Source organism: Branchiostoma belcheri, unplaced genomic scaffold, assembly GCF_001625305.1.
Source record: "Branchiostoma belcheri isolate BF01 breed outbred unplaced genomic scaffold, Haploidv18h27 scaffold27, whole genome shotgun sequence".
In the NCBI taxonomy this organism is placed as follows: Eukaryota; Metazoa; Chordata; class Leptocardii; order Amphioxiformes; family Branchiostomatidae; genus Branchiostoma; species Branchiostoma belcheri.
The window spans coordinates 2,329,614-2,352,352 of NW_017803876.1; the positions used below are offsets into that span (position 1 = coordinate 2,329,614).

Sequence of the window (22,739 nt, forward strand, 5' to 3'; positions counted from 1 at the left end):
TGAAGCTAGAATGAAGTCCTAGTAGATACCAAGCTACAATAGTTCAGGACAGTCTGTTAACGTGAGTTCTGTATTCCCCTGCAGACCCCATGCCCACTGTAACAGTGTTGATCAGGACTCCCTATGGCAGACATGCCTGGACCATGCAGCACAGGCAACTCTCACGCCAGGACAGGGTAGGGAGACTGTTCTTTGTTCTGTGAGAACAAGTCTTTTGAATAAAAGTATCCTTAGAACCCATATAAGCTGTAAAATTTAAATCAATATACCATTGAATCAAAGTCCTATGAACTATTGTTATGTAGTGCCACACACAGATAGGTTTAGTAGTGAAGATGTATATCTTGAAATTGTTTCATTTTGTCAAGTCTACTGTCATGATAAGGTTAAGGTAGCTGTGTCTTACGTTACTGGATCTCTCCATCTATGACAACACTTCAATAGTACATATTGTACTTACACTGACCCTGTCCTATGCAGCTGGGTTCCCGGTCTGCCCTGAATGACCCCGGTCGGCCTGTGCCCATGTCTGACGTGGGGATCCACCATGATGTCACCCACAGGAACTTCCCAGAGGAGGTGGACAGAGTACCGCCCACCAAGGCGTAAGTAGTACATGGTTATTAGGGATTAAATGAATAATGTGTCAGCTGAATATTACATTTTTGCATGTCTGCGTTTTGTGCTTATGGACTATCACATAACTACAGGTAAATTTCTGATAGGCTATTGTAATATCAAGTCAATCCTAAGGTCATTCCTTTTCATTTGTAGCTCCTAAGATTTGATAATGTGACATTACCAAATTCACTAAAACTATCACATTTACTTACTAATATAATAGCCTGGTCACATATGTCATGTGATCACCGTACAATTGCAAACTGAGGGCATATTTGGGATAGTAGTGCATGTGTCCTGAAAAATTAAGCTGTTTTGTACTGTACACATGTAACCCTAGATCATTGTAAGTGGTTGGATCTTTCACAGCTTGTGGTTCCAGAGCTTGCTTGAAGATATTGCTACATCAAAATTAATTTTGATTTAGCAATATTTATTGTATGTATGTATGAAGACCTACAATGAATGTGGCCACACCATGAAAGGGATGACAACCCCCTCCCCTGTTGTCCCCACCCCAGGGACTTGAGTATCCCCACCCTGGGGCAGATCACCGGAGAGAAGCTGCAGCAGGAGCTGGACAAGCTCCGGGGGCTCATGGACGTACAGGTCCAGTACGAGGCCGCCATCAACGGTCTGACGGAGAAGAGGATCGCCTCCACAACGTTCCCCAACTCCGACACGGAGTGCAAGCCTCCAAGGTAACCATGCTAGGCTAGCAAGGACAGCGAAGGGGCAGCAATGAGAACACTGGTCAGCACCAAGGACAGGGATAGTGTAATCATGCTATGCTACATGTACACAGCGGACCTCCATTGACGTTTATCCAATGGGTTCCATATATCTGCTACTTTGAAAGGCAGTGTGTTGGAGAGATCTCTAGTGCAGCACCCACAATTTAGATATGCAGAAGTGCATCATATGTTCATTCAAAATCTCAGATGCATTTGTATGGGGTAGTAGATTCTAACCTTGACAAGGTGGAATTATGTTAGTGGATGTTACAAATGCTTCATATTTAACTTGTCATCATCAACAATAAATGAAAAGATGTGCCTTGATGCCAACAGCAGTTTCCCCCCCCCGGTAGATCTGTTTGAGATACATGTATTGAGAAAAATGTGGTATAAAAAGACAAGGACAGGGAAAGAGCAGTAATGAGAACACAGATCAGCACCAAGGACAGGGCTAGTGTAGCTATGAGAACACAATTGTGCTGTACTAGCTTGGCTTAGACAGTGTGAAAAAGCTACAGTTGTCATTCATTAAATTTTACTTATCCTTTGTACCTGACGCCTTGAGCTGTTACCATGATTTTGAGCCATATTTTTGTCTCCAGAATTGTACAAGAGTTCCACCCATCCCGGCTGTTCCTGTCCCAGCTGGGCTTCCTGTCACTGGATGGGCTCAAGGTTAGAATCATAGTTCTGTGATCTTGTCATCTTATGAAAAACTTTCATTGGGATGGCATGCTGTTTTTTTTTTGGCTTGGATTAGGTTGACGATGACTGTCATAATTTGATGACTGGCAGTATGTGCACTGCTGTATGCAAGATAAGTAAGGATGTGGAGCAAAAAGTTGGATATGCCATTATGCTATTGACATTCTTTCGTATTTGATATACTGATGTAGTGTGCCTAATGTAAATCTTATAGCAAGATGTATGAAAACAAAATTTCAGATCAAAAAGAGTATACAGACACTGCTCTTTAGCTGTTAAAAGCACACTAAGAAGAGCAGAAAAGGGTGGAGAAAACTGGTACATTTGTAGTTAGATCTTCTGTGGTGCCCCAGTGAAAATGTGGTGCTCCAATGACAATGAAACTAAGCGCTAGATGAGATGATGAGTTGAGATGCACGTTAAAGGTAAAATACTGAATGTCCTCGCCCCTACCCCTCCAGAGTGCCCCCAACAGCCCTCTGCCAGCCCTGATAGCTCTGGACTCCAAAGCGACGACCTTTCACCTGGACCTGGAGCTGCTGGACAGCATCCCTGTCCGCTCCTTCGACACAGTGTTTGTTTTCTACGTCAAGTGTGGGCAGAAGACAGCAACAGACATCCTCAACAATGTGGTAAGTGTAGGACAGGGTAAGAACAACTTGATTGCTTAAGACCTCATGTAGTCCAGGGTATTTTCAGCAACAGAAGAATATTGAAAGAATGAAAAGGAATTGAACCAATCAGTTTCTCTAGCTTGTACATGGGCAAAATTAGTGCTTGTGAAAAGATGCAAAACACAATGATTATCTGTAATGTGTATCACTGTAGAGGGTATACATGTAACTTCCCTATGGCATAACATGCCGGCTTTGCAGGCTGGACCTGTTACACCTGACCTCTTGCATCTACATGTGAGGAAAATTAGCACTGTTTAAAGCTGTGTGGTTATGATACCCCTACTGCACTTGGCAGCAATGAGTTCCACTCTTCGTCATGGAAGAAATGTAATTTATCTGCCCAATTCCCCCCCCAGGAGGCAGCGGAGAATGTTCAGCCTCAGTTCCTGGAGTTCCTGCGCTCGCTGGGCTGGCCGGTGGAGGTGGGGAGGCATCCCGGCTGGACCGGACACGTCAGCACCAGCTGGAAACTGGCACAAGACGACGATGTCTTTGATGGTAAGCAGTGGACAGGATGTTGGTAAAATGTACCGTGCCTGTGGGAAACCCAGATTTTCACAGTTTACGTTCTATGTTTGGTCAACGTTGCATCAGCATTTAGCCCATTGGAAATTATAGGTGGAATGCTATCCTTAATTGTTAACCAAACATTCTGCCAAAGTGTTATGCAGAGTACATTATGGGTCAAGTAGAGAGGTTCAAATTTCAACACATAAACTTGTTGTAATCTATGTTCTAACATAATTTCTAGAGGTTAAAGCCAGCAGTATTCAGTCTTACATTTCATCCCATCCATTTCTGGTCAGACTCGACCCCAGTTGCTGACGGGACCGGAGGCAGCCTTTTCAACGGGGACAAGCAAGTTTTGTATTACGGGGACATCAGCTCAGAGGTGGCCTTTGTAGTGCCCTCTGGCAGCAGGCAGGGGAACTGCAGGGACCAGCTGCCAGGTGAGAATGATTTACGGGCTCATTCAGAGTCAATTTTCTTGAAATCCCTGGAAATCTTGTTACTCAAAGTCAATTTCCCTGAAATCCTTGATAATCCTGTTACTCAATGTGAACTGTTTCCAGATGTAGATTGGCAAGGCCTTTATTGCTTTTTGAACCACCTTTCAAGTCTATTTCATGAATAGATGAATAAACCTTAAATAGCCTTTTGAACTTGGTATATTTGAATTCACATCAACAGGCTTCACTTTTTTTTACTTTGAATGGGTGCTTTTGCTTTTTTGTGTTGCTTGCCACACAGAATTATGAATGAACAAGGTATTAGACTTAATATACAAGACAGTCACTCACTCACTCTAGAAAAAATGAGAAACTTTTGTGTATTTGTGTGATCAGAATGTTGAACTTTTAAAAAGTCATTATGACAAAGCATCTTAAATATCTAATGATTTATCTTTGTAGACAAACAGGCTGTTGATAGGACGAGCACACAGGGTGACGCCATGGCAACGGGCGCCGGCCCCTCCCGTAACCTGACCCTGGAGCTGGCGGGTGTGGACCCGTCCCCGGGGGCGGTGGGACCCAGCCCGGACACCCCCACCGCCCAGAGCAGGAAGAGACAGCTGCCCTCCCGCGCCAACATGCACGTCGGACCCGACACCAAGGTCCTCGTCATCTGGGTCGAGAGCTACGATGACATCGAAGACTTTCCTCTTGGTAAGTCTTGAAATGTGGGTTTATTTCTGTAAAACATAATACATTTCACTATAAATACATAAATTAAAATCCATGCAACTAACATGCACAGATAACATGAAATTCATCTTCTTCTTCATCTTTACTAGTGGGGAGACAACATGTATTATGTTGCCTGAGATGGCTGTCTCTCATTGTGCATGTGCTCAATATCAAATTCAAATATTTCAAATATACAAACAAAACAAATCCTTGTCATCGTGATGTCAGGCTGGTTGCCCAGACTACATGTTAGTCTTCTTTGACTGTCTCTGTTTTGTCTGATGTTTTATCTGTACCCTGACATCCCAGGTCTTGTTGGTCTAAATAAGGTGTTCAAGAGATTGATGACTAGTGCAGTGTCAACTGTTGTTTGTGATGAAATACGGTATTACATTAAATACTAAAACAAGTTCAAAAGGAGGCAAAATCAAATGTAAGGTAATGCTTAAGACTAGGAGGCGATATGATGGCAGTGCACAGGACAGCTCATTTCAAGGACAAATTTTTATTTGTCGTTTGCTCTGGTAGAATGTTGCAAGGTGGTGAGAGACCCACAGACATGCATGTATGTACTTCCAATCAGAATGTCAAGTTTATTCTGTTGATGGTGAAGATAATTTCCAATCTAATTTACAATTTCTATGAAGAATCACGAATAACCACATGAGTATGGCAGTGGTGTATGTTAGAGCAAAGCATTGACATCTACTTCCAACAAGGCTTGATAGAGAATATGGGTTAATTAGTCATTGCCCTGTTTCCGCAAACCACACATCATGCATGTTTTTGCCACATCCTTACCACATCAGCACTGCCTGCCACAGCAGGGCTCGGGTTACACATGGTCAACTTGGGTCATGAGCAGGGTCACCCAGCCCAGAGCTGATTTGGTAGGACAAAGCAACAAATTACAAGCAGAACTACAGAATCAACATTTTGAAGTGAACTATGGAATGAAGGAAACTGAATCCATGGCTCAAAGACAAAATTTAGGGACTGCACACTGTCCAGCTAAGGTATGGCATATCTGATAAAAATTTGCCATATGTGTGAACCGACTGTTTGCAGAAGGTTAAGTCCCAAGTGCAGTACCATTCACCAACTGACCCATACATGTTACTCAAAGCATGGTTGAATTGAAGTCTGTTACCAGTTAATGTAAAATGATTTTACCCCTGGATGTTTTTACTTTGGCTTGTTCCGTGCATTCCTGTGGTCACATGACCGGTGGATATGATCCATGTTCAGCTGACCTTTCAGGCATTCACACACAGTCTCTCGTAAATCTGGTCAAACAGTAAGCATGTCTTTATGAGGGTCTGCATGGGGGGATCCTGAAGGCATTGACAGCAAATTGACACACATTCCAATATGCACTATGCTTTGGGCAGTGTGGCATTCAACTATGCGATATATATAAAGCATTCATCATTAATGCTTAACGATGAATTTAGAATTACAACTAACTTGTTACGTAGAATTAAGGACACCAATTACATTTCACTCATAATTCACCAACAGCACTTAATGTTGAATTAGTGCAGACCAGTTACGATTAACGTTGAATCAAAATAGCTTATTACGCCTCATGGAGAAAGGCATGCAGGCCCTGCTTTATCGCTCTAACATTAAAGAGAAAGAATATGAACCATACAAATGTTTCCTGTGTAACCCTGGTGTCCAATTTCATGTTATGAACTATGAGAAGTGTTTGAAGTCATAAAACAGCAGCTGCTTATGGCTTACCATACACCACTGGCAGCTGAGGCAGCGAGGCATTAACTTTGAATTGATGTTATGGCTATACTGTTATGGCTATTCTGTTATGGCCATGCTGTTATGGCCATGCTGTTGTCAACTACTATTTAAAGGACCCAGTGAAAATATAGGACTGACCAAACAGGCCTGTGTGTAACTGTACCTCGACTAGGCATGTTAATACGTTTGGTTGTTGAACAATATCGGGTTCACAATTTACACTGCTTAAGAACAGACATCGCTGTACTAAACTCAATCATTATTAATTTTGTCCAAACATGAAATAAGTAGAACTTCTGTTGACTTAATTATCTTCCAAATAAGTAGCTAGGAATCCTGCGTAGAAATTTACTTCGGACATAACACATTCGGTTAGACTCCTTTTGCCCGAGAAATGTTTACATTTTTAGAGGTTTTCATTTCAAGTGTTGGCACTTGGCAAGCTTTGCAAAGCCAACTGATCGATGATCCATGTTTGTTGAAATTGATGATTATTTCAGGAATGTAAACAGGGAGTCTCCCTGTTTGCCATGGAGAGTACAATGTATGTGATGTTATGATGTCTTCTCCCTAAGCCCTGTAACACACACTCCTGTAACACACACTCCTGCTGTCCTAGGATCATGACTCCTCCATGAGGGGACTGATCAGTACAAGGGTCACTAGTAATGATATATTTATTTATAACTTTATTGCAAAGCCATGCCTGAGGGCTTATTAAAACATACAATAGTATACAGAAGAGAAGTCAAATGAAGTCCAAAGCAAGTCAAAGTGGCTAGAGTACCGGTAACACGTATGAACTGAAGTAATGTAGTTGTAACGTGAAACTGAGCCATTAAATCAATGTTTGATTGCTGACTTTTATTATAGGGATATGTTGTAAATATAATTTTGGTCTCCTTGAGTTCCCCCTACATTGCCCACATACTAGGGCAAGTACACAGCCTTGGGATATTTCTGTCCCTCATGCTTTTATCTTTACCATGGATGTAGAAGTGTCTGACAGACATTTGACACTGGAACCACATAGATCAACTTCGGATCTGTGGCATTTGAGTGACTACAGGACACTTTCATCCAATTTGGTGATAAAAGGATTTCGGTAACAAGGTATTTTGGCCAAAGATGGCTGGTTATTCAGGCTTTGAACAGTCTGGCAAGATGGACTACTTGTTAGTCAGAACTTGACATGAAACAGAACTGAATACATGTATGATTAATGTCATTAACCTGTAGAAAGTTCTACATGTACATGTTTGTAAAACATTTTATTAAAAACATGTGGCCTTAGCTTTGCTTTACATCCAATAAAAGTACACATATTGATATAAAAATGTATGGTAGATATATCTTTCAGCAGTCAATTTAACTCTTCTTGTTTTCTGATGAATGATTGTTTGATATACCTCTGTGATGGTTGTTTTTGCAGAGGACCTGTTGTCGGAGTGTGCGACGGGGATGGACTATGCCAGCAGCACCAGCTCCCTGGGCAGCCGGCCGGGGATGGAGGCCTTCGTGATCTTCATCCACCCCCTGAAGACTGGACTGTTCCGGGTCAACATGCACGGCCCTGCTGGCAGGTACATGAACTCTCAAGCCCTCTGTGTAGCACAAGGAAACTGTTGCTCAAGCGACTGGAGAGATTCAAGTCTATCCAGTTGCTTGAAAGTACCTAGGTTCAAATCTATCCAGCTGCTTCAGCGATATACAATGTATTGTAGTTTCTAAGCTGTTACTCATGCAACTGGATAGATTCAACCCTATCCAAAGCTTGAGAGTACCTAGATTCAAATCAATCTAGCTGCTTCATTAACAGTTTTCTTGTGTATCTCATTACCTTGATACTTACTTGTAAGTATCTAACCTCCATCGAGTCATTGACATACCTTGGTGTATCATTTCAAGGACATTATATATATTCCTCCCCCCATATGTCCTTGATCGTTCTAAAGGGTTAATGGAATACAGACATAATGCATTTGAATTTAAAGTAACTTGCACCAACCCCCCTTGTGGATCACAGGTCAGGACTTTTAGTCCTGGTCTAGTCATTAGAGTCCTGAGGGCCAGTACATGTATGTTTGCAGTTAAGCTGATGAAGGTTAGACATCCAGGTAAACTCTTCTCATAAACAGTTCAAATTCTAGTTCTGGATAAAACACAGAGATTACCCCGACTTTTTGAGTGACAACCATCATCATGACATTCCTCAGCATCACGAGAATGAACTAGCAGAACTAGTCAACACCCATCTATAAGGAACTGGAAATACTCATTGACAATTCAAACCCTAGTATTGGATAGAATATGGAGCATTGCTAACCCTTTGTAATAGCCACTGGCCTAGTAGGGCAACGTTAGCTGTGCGTGCTGAACAGCAAAACCAATGAATAAAAATGTATAAGGAACTGGAAAATTTGGTTGAACTTGACAAAATCACTGGCTCGTAAGTGTCCCTCATATGTAGGTTATTCTTGCTATAGGATGATATTATCATCCCTACATCTTTCCCTCTGTCTTACATACCTATATTGTAACGTGTTGACAGGGTGAGCAAGGCCATCCCACTGGTGGATGGGATGGTGGTGAGTAGACGAGCCCTCGGATCGCTGGTCAGACAGACGGCCATCAACATTTGTCACAGGAGGCGCCTGCATGCGGATACGTAAGAAATCTCTCATAGCCATCCAATGAAATTGAGTATACACACTACTTTAAAGGGTCACAGTCCTTAGGACAGGACTTTAAGCTTTGGTACACTGTTCATTGTGTTTGTTGAAAAGAGCCAGGAGAATTACGTAGCACTTTGAAGATGTAAATACTGTACATATAGCATCTGTCTTCTCTGTCACAACCTGGTCCAGTAATACATGTAGTTCTTCAGTGAGCTACAGGTAAAACTTGATCAAGATCACTTTCTTCCGTTTCTTTTTCTCTCATGGTGTGTCTGTTGTTACACAGCAGTTGTATTTTGTATAAAACCCAACCTTTGCCCTTCCCGCCCCAGGTACCAGCCTCCTCACATCCGCAGGAAGATTAAGATACAGGAGGTTGTCACCAAGTACCGCTGCCAGATGTCGGAACCAGAGTTCTACACAGCACTCTTTCACGACATGTGACCAAAAAAAGGCAACAAAAAAATCTTTCAAACCTGCAGTGCAATCAAATTTACTTTCATCTACCAGAACAGACGTAAGAGGGACCAGGATTTTCTTTAATGTCCGTAGCTTCCATTCATACATGTACCTGTAGATGGGATGTTCCAGTGAATGTAAAGTACATCATTGGACAATTTCTTGAAGAATTCAAAACAACCTTTAACTTTGCTCTCCTTAGCTACTATGATGAGTAATTTGAAAATTGAAATGAAAATTGCAATTTTGGAAAGGATGTGCACAGAACATTATGTGAATGTTACTTAAGCTGCAGTCAAACTATCTTGAGGTAGCGATGTAAATGAAACATTAGTTTGTATATAATCTGATAGTTTTAAGAATCTAACAATAATGCCAAATGGAAGCATGTAAGTGGCTGTTGCTAAAATGTGTATCAATTTCATCTCCCAGTCATCATGCACTGCCGAAGTAGAGATGGGACTATAGAAGGCACTAGGTTGCCCTTCATTGATTTCTCCCATTTTTTGTTATAGATGATTTACAATCACTGCTGGAAAGTGTGTAGTGTAGCAAAGATACACACATGTAATATCGTCAGTATATTATGTTATCAATAAAAATACTTGAAAAAATATTTCTACAGTGTTGGATGAAAAATTCTTTGGTTGGCTACATTTGTAGGTCGCCTTTCCAATGGTGGATACGATCAGACAGATAAGTACATGTACTTATAAATGTACCAAACTGATGTGTTACACCGTAAGGCGTCTTTTTCTTTATGCTATCTTATTAACATGCACTAGAGTGACTGGTTGAAAGCTCTAGCTTCTTTGTGTTGGATCAAAAGTTTTAACTTTAAACATGTAACTACCAACACAGAACTTTCAAGATAGTAGCACCAGGAAATTATCGAAATTGGACAAAAAATAACATCAGACTGTTGACATTCTCTTTAGTGGCAAAATTTATTTGGCTTCCAGCATTGAACAGTCAGACAAGGCTGCAGGGTGCACACTTATCTACATGTTTGCTAACTTGTGATACACACAGACGTGATGGTAGGGCAGTAGCTATGGGGGAACATCATGGCAGATGTGTCATGTAGTCACTAGAAGCTCAGTCAAGGGCATTTCATGGAAATGCCATAGTCCAAGCTTCTGTACTGTGGTGAATACTACAAATTTTGTCAATTATGGGAAGACATCTTGAGCATCAAGATGCTCACTGCTCAAACTGTAGCAATAAATGGTACATGTGTTGAGTACCTTCTCGGAGTTCTATGAGAGTAGAGTCAATGCGTTGTAGACACTGATGCAGTTGTTATATAGAAGGGGCCCAAGAAACCCAACTTCTGAGAAAATCTTGGATAGCTATACCAGTTAAGTTTGGCATTGGACCAGTACCATTTAGCTGCAAATATATCCTATTTCCCTCCTGATCCACCAACAAGTATCAGAGCTGTGGCATCATGTTCATGTCCCCAAATCAAGTACTATAGTCATCATGTAGAATTTCATGACCCAGCTGTCTGGGCTTCTTTAACAATTGGGGGAAGGAAGACAATGACATGATAATGGGATAAAAATAGGTCCATCTGAATCCCATAATTTTACAACCTGTACCAGGCAGAGCTGTAGAGTTCATTGGCCACCAGACAACTGTAGCTTTTGTACAGAAGACGGCATGTATACAATGTTGAGCCTGTCAGTGGTCTACTCAATGGTAGATCAAATATTACAGTGGCTGCCTTTACTTAAGGCCTTTACGTCCACATATCTTGTCAAAGTATACACCCAAGATTCGATCCTTAAGGTGAACTAACACTGTACACAGTGTCATACAGGTTTCTCCATCTTAGTAACTTTTACATGTATGTGAATAAGTTCAGAAACTCAGACGAAAGCAAGAAGGCTCTCCATTTCTAGTGTATCATTGACAATGTTTTATGTATGTCAAGAGCCATGTGTTTACCCACCCCAAGTCTAATCTAGGATATTGCAAGACTTCTAGAAACCTTGCCAGTATTCCACAGTGCTGATATTTACCTCCCGCTGGTAGATGTGTTTCTGTGCTGTACTATACAGTAAAGGTGATATATGATATCACTACTTACAATGCCTTAGGATATTCTTTGATTAGTACATTGTTCTGACAAAATGATTTACCCTATATCATACAGAGTACCCCTACTGGGTTAAGATAGTGAATTAACAAGGATTACACATGGCAAGGGATAGAATTAGATAATTCAAATTTTATAAACTCTAGTATCAAGCACACTGTGGAATACAGCAACCCATTTTGTCCTCACATATTTTTGTGTATTTTTCTTCCACACAACCATCAAATATTAAATAAAATACAGGTAGAGGTACTGTAAATACATGCTTGATCATTAAATATTTGAATTACTAAGCATCATTCAAACAGCATCATAAAAGGCTATGCTACTCATATAAAAACAACAGAAACACCCAATTTGAAAACATGAACCTATGTCACCTACATTAGTAACATGGACCCTATTTCAAGGGTTAACTTATCAGCCCCCTCCACCGCAATATCTGCTCCTATATACGTGCTATTCATTTTCTTTTAAATGAAAAAACAAAAAGCTGTAGCTCTCCATAATACATAGCATTCCTGAGGTTTAGTATTTGAGGACTGAAGCTATGGCTCAGGGTGGGGGCATATAACTACTATTCACATTGTTATACAGGTTAGTATATTTTCTCCTACCCCTTGTGTGGACAAAACACCCCACCTTTGATACATTTTTGAACAAGTGCAGTGACATTGTCAAACACTGCTTTATAGTAACTAGCAATGCTTTATAGGTCGCTGTCTTTTTACAAAGGTGCTAATTCGTCCCACCCTCTACTACAACAATCTTAAAGGGATCAGTAGCCTGCATATGTACTGGCTAAAATATAGTGTGCTATGGGTAAACGTTTCATGGCATTTTGGTTCCATACATTCAGGGTAAGAACAGAATTCATTGATGTTTTGCACACTTGAAAATCTGATCACAATACACCACTGCTGTCAACTCTTAATCTATATATCCAAACAAGTGATATTTGGCATGCGTTGTGAAAATGTCCTGGTCAACAGATTAGTTACTGGTTAACTTGTAATACCTGTAGGAACAGGCCAGCAGAACCCACTACCATTTCATAGCTCGTTTAATTAATTAATCAATTAATCAATCAATCATTTCTACATCTCAATAATGATCCTGTACAAATGTGTATGATTCATACGTTCATACTGTCTACATTCTATCTGAAGATTAATAACAATATAGGAAAAACTAATGTTAAATTGTTTCCCATCCGCCTGTCAGCTTGTGAAATAGCTCCTCATTCAGGGTCTGGTTCTGGTCCTTGGAGCGCATGGAGTTGAAGATGTAGCCTCCGATGAACTCGTGGACGATCTTGCAGTCGGCGCTCAGGCAGGCGAAGGAGACCTGCTCGTCCTCGAACTGCACCAGGACCTCCTTCACCTCCCAGTTGACGTTCCAGTGCTTCATGGAGTTGTAGCGCCACGTCTTGAGCGCGTCGCCCGTGTGCAGGTCCATGCGCATGATGCGGTTGAAGGCGACGCCAAGCAGGTCCTGAAGGGAAAGACGTCCATTTGTAAATAAAGCTACATGGGACAAGGTTCGAAATCCTTTTTTTCTTAGTCAAAAGTTCGGTTGCCCATCAATATTTCATCTATTTTAGAAGGCAAGCCTTAAGCTAACCTGTAAAGGTATCGCTCACATGCTGGTCGAGGTGGAACACAATGTATTTCATAAGCTGGGCTGCTGTAAACTTTAAAAGGTTGCTTTGTATGCTTTGAACATTGTGGGATATCACATTCAGGCATTAAATTATGGATGACTGAAAGAATGCAACATTCAAAACCTCCTGCTGACTCAAGCTTCTGGAGAGAAATGAGTTCTGTCAGATCCATGCACATACATGTTGCCAGCATTTGCTGTTAGATAAATTACTATTCTATCTGTCTTGAAAAGAGACAAACTAGAACTGATTGAAACCTAATTAAAGACGCAGCCAAAGGCAAATGAGACACAATCAACAGTTACTCAGTACTTACTGCATCATTGGGAAACACAAGTACTTGTTGACCTATATGTCAAGTGAAATATCACTGCAGTTCTTACATATAGTTGTGTCCACATTAATGAATTAACAGCATGTACTGTAGGTTTCTCAGCACTCAACTCTGGGTTCAAAGTCAACAGAAGGCTTAACACAGCTGGCGCTAAATGTTGCCAACATTAGGTACGAAAACGTGGGAAGCTCACCTCCTTCTTGTTGCCCCTGAACCTGACTACGAAGTGCGTGATGCCAAATTCAGGCAGGGCCTGCCACGCCCTGATGTAGTTCAGCTTAGCCTCCATCAGGGCCAGGTTGGCCACGTTGGCATGTGCCTCCAGGATACGGGCAGTCAGCTGTAGGGAACACAGAAAGACACACAGTCACATTTCTGCAGCTACTTTGTAGCCTTTTTACTAGTGCCCGTTAGGATGGATTTTTGCAAAACCATACAAATACTACAATGCATGGCATTTGTCAGTAAGAGGTGACAATTGATCTACTTGCAAGTTTTCATGTAATGCAACAGTCAATGCTACTTGAAGGTCACACAAATATCGTTTCAGGCAAGGTCAAGGAAAGCCATTCTTCTTGAGATCCTACTACTTGCATCCAAGACATGCTATTGAGAGGAAACTGAGCAGTGATAACTAATAACTGCAATCATGCAGACCCAAGGTAATAAATGTTGCTGACAGTTTTTGAGAATCCCTGTTGTTTCCCATGCAGCTAACCCAAAATATCCTTTTGTTTCATGAGCTCACATCAGCTATTGTCATGTGTGATGATATAGACTGTCAACAATAGCCTTGGTCTGCAGGACACATCCCACAAGGCCATGCTGGAGTCAACTGGGAGAGTTAGAGTTCATGAGAACCTACTGTGCCCTTCAGACTTCTTAACTGTGGAGCACTTCCAGCTGGCTCAACTAACAAATTTGGCAAGCACAGCAACCCAGCCTTTGCTTTTTATCTTAACTACCTTTTCTGCTCAATTTCCTCAAGAGAGGCATTTCATACATGTAATAGTTTAGCTACATGCAAAATGAGATTACATGTAGACAACACAATGCGAAAGAACTAGTCTATAGCATACAAATACACAAAAATATGTAGTGCCCTATTTTCCACACTGCATACACAAGTAGCAGTCTTCAAAGCTCTGTGCATGTGAGTGATCCACTAGCTAGCTAACTACATGCACAAGCTCTGAACCTATAGTTCATGTTATGGCAAGAAGCAGTTAGGGTGTCACATCTATGATGGATGGTTCACCTTTCTACAAGTGGAACCTTCTGTCAGTCAAGAAGTTTGACCCTTGCCCTTGAGTGCAATATTTCTGACAGACAGACATTTTCACCACTTGTGCCAAAGGAGACTTTTACCTTTCCCCTTTCAACATTGCACTTGTGGAGGGGTGTAACAGTGGTGCTTTGGTAAAAACTAGTACATATGCTATGCTTGCATGATCCCCTATTAAGTCATACATCAAAAAGTCCCTGCAAAATATCAAATCACAAGAACAAGTCACAGAGCTTGCTTTCTTGGATTTCTTCTTGGAAAGAAGGGAGTTATCACAAGTGTTTACAAAATGTACATTGTAGATCTTCAAACTCTACTCTTGATTTAAAAGATGCGGGTTGATCTAATGTTACACTGTTCAATCTTTTAACTGAACTTTTCACTCTACTTTGATCCAAGTGTGATCTGTTGAAGACCGTATGTTTTATTGGGAATGGGGGACCTGACCTGTGGTGAACAATCATCCTAACCACGGGAGACTCACTTCAATCAGTTTGAGTTACAGACTCCTGGAAAAGTTCCCACCAATCTGGCCACATGCAGCTACACCTTCACCTTTGAAATTGAGTTAGAAGATTTTAACAGACATGTATGTCTACACATGTCTGGAGACAGTGGGTAGAAACTTGTGCCTGTTGAAGTGATCAACACGCGAAGACGTCTTCAACGAAACTGCTACAATATAAGACATTTTGGTTCTTTGCATCTTGAGTTTTCATTGGCCCTAACGACAATGCCCCAATCACTCCAGACTGATATTTTACAAACTCGTTTGCCTGTCTACAGTCAAACCTATGACCATCTTTGCTTAAAGAAAAGCTGGCCATAGGCTCACTTTTTGATAATTTCTTAGATTATTTTTCCCATTGATACAAGCATTATCAAGAATCCTTTCAAAAGTGACCACCAGTCTACTGAGGCCATTTTCTTCAAGTCTCTGAAGTAGTTACTATAGACAGATTTGCCTGTACTTCCTGCCATTGCTACCCAAACACCACATGTACACACCTACACAAGTGCATGTGTGCTTCATCTGCTTGATGCCTCCTGACCACCTGACATCTGTCTGCACGGTGTGGGAAGGTTGGTATGTTACGGCGAAAAGCAGTTAGTAAAATCTAACTAACCGACTTTGCCTTGAACTTCTTGACATGTCTTTGTGAAACAAAGTCCTGTGGCTCTATGTTGATGTTGCTGATGTTGACGCTGGGAACCGGCTCCTTGGGGTGCTGCAGGCCCAGGAAGTTGGTGATGCTCTGGACTTCCGACTCGTAGGTGGCGTCTGCCATCGTCTTTCCCTTTGCTGCCAGCCTGCAGGCCGCCATCCAGCGGGCATACTGGGTTTCCTGGAGGGAGGGAAGGGTGAAGAAATTATAATCAGTGGTAGAGACAATTTCATTTGGTTATTGTTAGGAAATGGCTAACTATTGTCTATAACATCAGCAAAGAAATTCAGTACTATCTTTTCAACCCCAAAATCCTTAGCAGTACATCATACAGCTAACTTTGAATATTTGCAAGGTAAAGGGACACCAAGTCTAATGCAGCTGAATTATTCATAAACATTCTGTTTGTTCACAAAAGGATGATGTAACGATTATGACTTTCTTTCTCTCAAATTTACCCATCTGCAGGACTGCTGTCTTGAGTTGTTTGGTGCATTGAAAGCATGATTCTCATATTTCAGCAGTATCCAACATGTGTATATATGCACAAGCATCATTGATAATAGCAAAGATAGATATCCAGCCTGCCTGCCACTGTCACCAGTTACACAGCCGGACGTCAAAGCTGATTTTGGGCGCTGACATGTCCTTAAGATTCACGTCAAGCTTTCCTCACATTCCTGTCCTGTCAACCCTCACTCCACAGATACCTCAAGTTCAGGGCCAAGTCTTGTCTGTCACCCCACCAGACAACAAAGCACCGTTGATGTGAGGAAACAAGGGAACGGGACAGAATGCAACTTCCATCTGTAGATTACTGTCAAGACGCCCATTCAACAGGAAGAGCCCTGTGATGCCACAGCGTGGGGTCCCCCCAAATACACTGTATTATTTTCTGCTCCGCAGCATCACCCCTGGCCCTGCCTGTACTTTTAACTTGGCGTCGGCTCCATTAATCTTTGTAATCAGACTACACAAAGGCCTCGGCAGGCCTGCCCTGCCCACACGCTGACATTTCCTATTGTCTTCTCCAACTGATGGGTCTTTGTGGCACCAAATTATTCAACGTTTAATCTAGATGGGACCGGGTCATGATGGATGATGACAAATTGGTCTAAATTGTTAAAGAGACAAGCGATCTGGTGCTGTGCCAAACTCTGCATCATCGTAATGCTGCTTCTACTGCTGATGAGGGTGGATATACAGCGATCAGAATCACCCCCCAGACATGCCAGTCTCCCATAGCAGGCAACCAGGCCTGGATTTACCACTGACACAGCCAGCTGTAGGGGCAGGGGCCGCTGAGTAATCCAAGTTTTCATTACTGCAATCCTCCCACATGCCAGCTAACAAGGACTGGGCACCCCCTAGGCTGTAAATAACCATCAGCAGCAGGTCTCACGTTTCCCCACGCACTGCCAAGGTAAAGAGCAAAGGCTAGACGTTACGATGGGAAACACAGACCCGAACATCCCTCCTGAATCATCACTGTTGCTTTAAAGCAAACCTACAACCTTTAAATTGGCACTTAAAATACAACAAGTTCACCTTAGTACAGAAACATTGGGCAGAGGGATAGCTGATGTAAAAAAAAGTTAGATGGCTGCACATGTAGTTGTGTGGGTTTGTCAATGGGCAAGTGGGTAATGGATAGATAGAGGGTAAATAGAACCTGTAAGTTACATTGTATGTATTCCCATAGATGAAGTGTTCTCACATACTGTATTTACATGGTCTTTACAAGACAGTATCATTTACTCATCAATCAGTAGTAGTACCCAAATGCTGAGTGCTGAAATTCCAGATTTTTTCATCTTACTTTTATGTTCACTGTTTTCACGATCACTTCTGTACTGTGAACCATCATTACTGCATACAAATCAACCTGCACCTGCCACCACCGTGAACATATAGTTCCGTGAACACCTCCAGATTGTGAAATTTTGCTACCATGAACATGAAGTGAATTACAGTGTTGCGTCCTTACCGAGTCTGCCCTGATCCAGACCTCGTTCATCCCCTCTGTGGACGGGATGAGGAGCTTGATGCAGTACTTCTCCGACGAGATGTTCACATCGGGAGTCACCTCACATCCTGTCAGAAACACAAACCGTTGTTTTATTACCCTTGTCTACTTAAAAGCTTATGAGAACACAAAAACCTGTCAAGCTGTGATGAACTGTGTTGAACTGTGACAACCAAAGCTTTCTGGTGCTAAAAGGATTTCATTGTACATGATCCAGGGATTTATCACTATTGTACTACAATATTTGGTTGGACCATTCCACACCGACTCTGAAAATGTAAGCAGAGTGGTTTGCTAAAGGTTTCTTTTGGCAAAGCAAGAAAAGCCCACTATTGCTGTCATCAAGTGATATGAATAATGTACATGACAAATTCAAATGTCTCTTCATGTCAGTATGCTTACATGTACTTGGATGGCTGTATATTTCTGTTATGGGTAGCTTGACAAGCCTTTTTTGTGTCTTTCTAAAAAAAAAGTTCTTGTTATAACCCAATTAAAAAGGAATGGCTGGATACTCCTTGGCTTGTGTGAAAGGCTGAGGGAGTACTCTCCAAGCAGAGGGGATTGGTTTGGGCTTATTTTTGGCATGTTTTTAGGCTTTTTTTAATCAGGTTTTCTTTTTTGCACTGGTATCTTATTTCTGCGACGACCATAAAAAAGATACCAATGCAAAAAAGAAAGCCCGATAGAAAAGGCTAAAAACACGCCAATAATAAGCCAAAACCCAAACCTCTGCTTGGAGAGTACTGAGGCGTCATCCCCCCATCTGTTGTAGTACTCACCTCGGAGGTTGACCCTCATGATAGGGGCTCCGCTGGCCTCCTCCGGGCTGTGGTAATAGGCCAGGTGGGTGTCCTTGAAGGTGAACCAGTAACGCTTGTAGGATTTCAGCGTGAACTTCTTTGGCCTACACAAAGAAAAACATGCCACAGCTCAGTAATCATGACTACAACACAATGACTAACTGCTACAGCAGTAGGGATGTGTGTGGCCCCCTATTTCAGAAAAAGCTTCCAAATAGTGGTAGTAATATTAGATATTTGATTACACTGCTGCGCAGGATACCTGACATATGTGGGCAGCACTTGGCTGCTCTTCACATCACACATCTTTATCAACAATAACAGTCCTTGTCAGCAAATAGCACATTGCAGGTGGGTATTTCATGCCATGGTGAATGTAGGTACTTATTCTACACAAGATACAGTAATGTATGCAAGAAAATGAGCTGCCTCTTCAGGCAAAAAGAAGCCGCTAGGCTGGAAATGGAAGAAGACTTTTGGAAACAGGTTTTGTTTGGATCTCCCCAGACAGATAGTATACACAGATCCACTCCGACAATGTAAACAGTGCTGTCCCCAGCTTCTGGAGGGTCTCTTATCAAAACTTACAGTAGACAGAACTCTTGTCAGTTCTACTAAAAACCAAAAGCCCATTATCACAATATCAAATGGGTATCGGTGTTTTCACTGTCAAATTTGGATACAGAGGCTGAACAAACACTTGACAAAACCCTAACAGGTCTAGACAGGACCCCACAGCACAGCACTACAGATCTGTACCAAGCAAGAATGTAAACAATCACAATCAAGTGCAAGAAACACAAACTGCCGAAAGGGCAAACCTCAACATGGCAGAAAGGAAGACACCAAACTTTTCAACTGTCACACTTAACAGGTGAAACAGGAGGAAGACAGAAGGCAGGAAGGTCAGTAGTGCACAGGGTTACTAGCTCAGAAAAACAGGGTCAGGAGGAGGGGAAATTGTTTCCAGAAATCTCAAGATCAGTGCTGGTATGGTCCACTGACTACTTTACTATACTGTACAAGATTTAATGCTGCAATCAAGGGTTGGTTAAGTTGCAGCAGCCGTTCTCTGCTCAAGGGCAACAATACATGTCAGCTAGGATGCTGAATTGTTATGTTGGACAAAGATTTTGGTAATGAGTACTAATCACATCATTAGATCCAATACTCTGTAATCTCCAAAGAGTCCCAGGTACTTGTATATAGGAAATTCCAGCTCTATTTGTCACGGATATAAGTTAACACGAAGGAAGGGTACAGAACAGTGGGAGTTTCTAAGGACCTCTTTATTTTCTGCCTGCTGTATGAATCAGATATTATAGATTGCTTCAGATGTTAAGATGTAATTTTTATGCTGGAACGATGGAAGTAAAAGATAGCAAAAAATTCAAACAAGCAGAATAGGCAAGAATTGTTGTAACATTACATCCTTCATAAGGATATAACTTCTCGGACAGAAGTTGGTTGACTTACTTGAAGAACCTGAGCCAGTCTGCTAGTTCTGGTATCTGGGTGATGTCCCCCTGGAGAAGGAAACAACAGGAAATGATGTGATATCAATAGGGATGCTGTCTTTCCTACGGGACTCATCATGCAAGACTAACCTCTATAATTAAATATGGGAGGTGCGGATACTTCTATTATATGGCAAAAATCTATCATCATTACCTAAAACATGACAGGATGAGAGGGCAGGTCTTTATGTTCCTAATGGATCGGTCCTCACACACAGTTCATCTGACATTCATAAGTATAAATATATTGAACAATACCAGATGGTTTCAGTATGACCTGATGTACGTATAACAATAATTGATCTCTTTTCTCTTCAGAGTGACCTCCTTACTAAAATGGCTCATACATCATTCAAACATCATCCTTCATAACTGTCGAATCTGCTTCCAAATGAGCTACCCAGGGAAATTCATGGTATGATATCAAAAATATTTCAATCTAAGATAGCAAACTGTCTTTACATCTTCCAATTTATCTCTTTTCAGAGTGATTGTTAACTAAAATTGCTCCTATCTGACATTCAATCATTCTTCTACAAAAGGAGCTAACAAGTGAAATATACAATATTTCACCAACCATATTTCAGACTAAAATAGCAAACTGTGAAGACTTGATACATGCATTTACAGCTAGTCTTAATTTCTTTTCAGTGATGAGGTATCTTCTCCCTATAGAAACGGCTCATACGTCATTCATACAACATCCTTCGTAACTATATGGAAAGTCTGTATTCCAAATGAGAGATCAAATGAAACACAAAATATTTCATCAGCCATATTTCATCCTCAGACAAAGAACTTGTTAATGGCATTGTGTAGTAACTATGTCGAGTACTGTATATACTGTACTTGTGAATACCAGGAAGACTAGAGGTGGGCCCTTCTAATGGTAAATCGAAATTTTTGAGGTTTCAAAGTTTCTTGAACTTACGGCTGCAGAGTTCTTTGCGCTCCCCTCCAGAGACACCTGTAGATCAGTAAGGGCCGCGTCGATGTCGTCTGCAGAGTCGTTGGCGTTGTTCATGTCTGGCTGCGGCATGGCCGACTGCAGGTTCACTTGCAACTGGAGAGGCAACAACAAACAATCAGTTGTTAGATCAATATATAATCTAAAGATAAGAACTTATTACATGTATGCCTACTATACTACACAGCAGTAATGGCTATTACATAAATTGCCAATTTTTAAAGGCTTAATAAATAAATATTCTTGATTGAGTAACAGTAATGTTTTCGAATTTGATTCACATTGGATTCAAAAGTAGGTCTCTGTTGCGGGGATGATTGGGCATTTATTTTTCATGAGAGTGAACAGCTTCATCTGCTGGGCAATTTGTAATTAATGGCACAAATACCTCTGCACTTGACTACAGATGTAATATAAAATACACCTGTAGAATGAAAATTAACACAATGACTGTTTGAAAGGAACAGCAGCAATTTAAAATCCAATTTTCAAGTTGGCTGCAACCTACTGAAATGTAAATGTACACAGTAGCACTCTATATACCAACCATATCTATATTTGCCCTTAACGTAAAGTTCCCACTATACTGGTAGTGTAACTGATCAATTTTCTCTGGGAATCCTTATTCCAAAAGTGAATGTCTTTTTTAACCATGTTTTTGTTCAGTAATCATGTCTTGTGGGACTTCAGGTCACCAGAGCCTGACCTTAATTCACATCTACTGGGATATAAAGCCTGGTAGATAAACTCCTCCCTTGAGTTGGTAATCCCGTATTTTCAGATAATCCCCATCTTGGTACATCTCTGTAAGGTGGTTGACAGATTGAATGAGGCACAGACACTCCTTCCTTTCTAAGAATACAAACCAACTAGCAATCTTTCAACAAGTTACAATGTTTACATCTTTGCTCTCTGTTGATGAGTGTTAATCTACTAATGATTTGGGTTGGTGACTGACAGCTTTCACAAATCTGGGAACAGTTGTGACATAGGTTCAAGTTGTACAACTACGATAACTGACTATGTTCTATTGGAAAATATGCTGGATTATGAAAATTAATCTTATTTCTAATACTTTCCAATATTTCAATATTTAGTCAAACAAGTGTACATCCTTGCATGTAACACTTCTCTACCAAGAAAACTTAATATCTGTTACCTAACTTATGGCTGATAAGCAAATGCATCAAAGTTATTGATATATATAATTTTTATAGATCTGGGTCTCCTGTGTCAAATGCATTTGTCTCTCCATTTCACAAGACCCAAACTGGTCCTAGTGATGCATACCGGTTCACTGGACTTGGATCCGGACTTGTAAGAATGTTTAGGTTCAAGTCCAAAAAAACCTAAAAGTCAAGAACCGAGTCCGGACTTATTACCATAAAGACCATTTCACATACCCCTTTCCTTTCCAAACCACCTAAAACCTTCCGTAGATTGTAAAATCTTTGCTGCAAAACGAAGAAAACATTGCCATCGGGCATCGTCAAGTACCGGCCTCCATGTTATGTGGCCAAAGTTTCACCCTGACAACATTGCAAGGTTGCC

The 22,739-nt window shown here is 41.2% G+C and overlaps 2 protein-coding genes across 8 annotated transcripts in view; one reads left to right on the top strand and one right to left on the bottom strand.

The window, feature by feature from the left end:
* LOC109472206 (ral GTPase-activating protein subunit beta-like) overlaps window positions 1–9,931 on the top strand; it is a 24,306-nt gene extending 14,375 nt beyond the window's left edge. The window contains 10 exon segments of the mRNA XM_019771805.1: window positions 481–605; window positions 1,143–1,322; window positions 1,961–2,033; window positions 2,525–2,695; window positions 3,097–3,238; window positions 3,559–3,690; window positions 4,153–4,407; window positions 7,619–7,769; window positions 8,738–8,854; window positions 9,197–9,931. Of these exon segments, the coding sequence (XP_019627364.1) occupies window positions 481–605; window positions 1,143–1,322; window positions 1,961–2,033; window positions 2,525–2,695; window positions 3,097–3,238; window positions 3,559–3,690; window positions 4,153–4,407; window positions 7,619–7,769; window positions 8,738–8,854; window positions 9,197–9,308 (1,458 nt within the window). The 3' untranslated portion in view covers window positions 9,309–9,931.
* A 320-nt stretch (window positions 9,932–10,251) lies between these two features.
* The window catches only part of LOC109472174 (fermitin family homolog 2-like), a 40,532-nt gene continuing 28,044 nt past the window's right edge, over window positions 10,252–22,739 (bottom strand). For 3 of the 7 annotated variants that reach the window (XM_019771761.1, XM_019771765.1, XM_019771767.1), the window contains 6 exons: window positions 20,181–20,230; window positions 18,684–18,808; window positions 17,863–17,969; window positions 15,837–16,055; window positions 13,618–13,764; window positions 10,252–12,921 (listed from right to left, as the gene is read on the bottom strand). In XM_019771761.1, the coding sequence (XP_019627320.1) occupies window positions 12,625–12,921; window positions 13,618–13,764; window positions 15,837–16,055; window positions 17,863–17,969; window positions 18,684–18,808; window positions 20,181–20,230 (945 nt within the window). In that variant the 3' untranslated portion in view covers window positions 10,252–12,624. Of the gene's footprint in view, window positions 12,922–13,617; window positions 13,765–15,836; window positions 16,056–17,862; window positions 17,970–18,683; window positions 18,809–20,180; window positions 20,231–21,152; window positions 21,285–22,739 lie in introns of all 7 variants that reach the window. The other 4 variants (XM_019771762.1, XM_019771766.1, XM_019771764.1 and 1 more) reach the window with 3 other exon arrangements.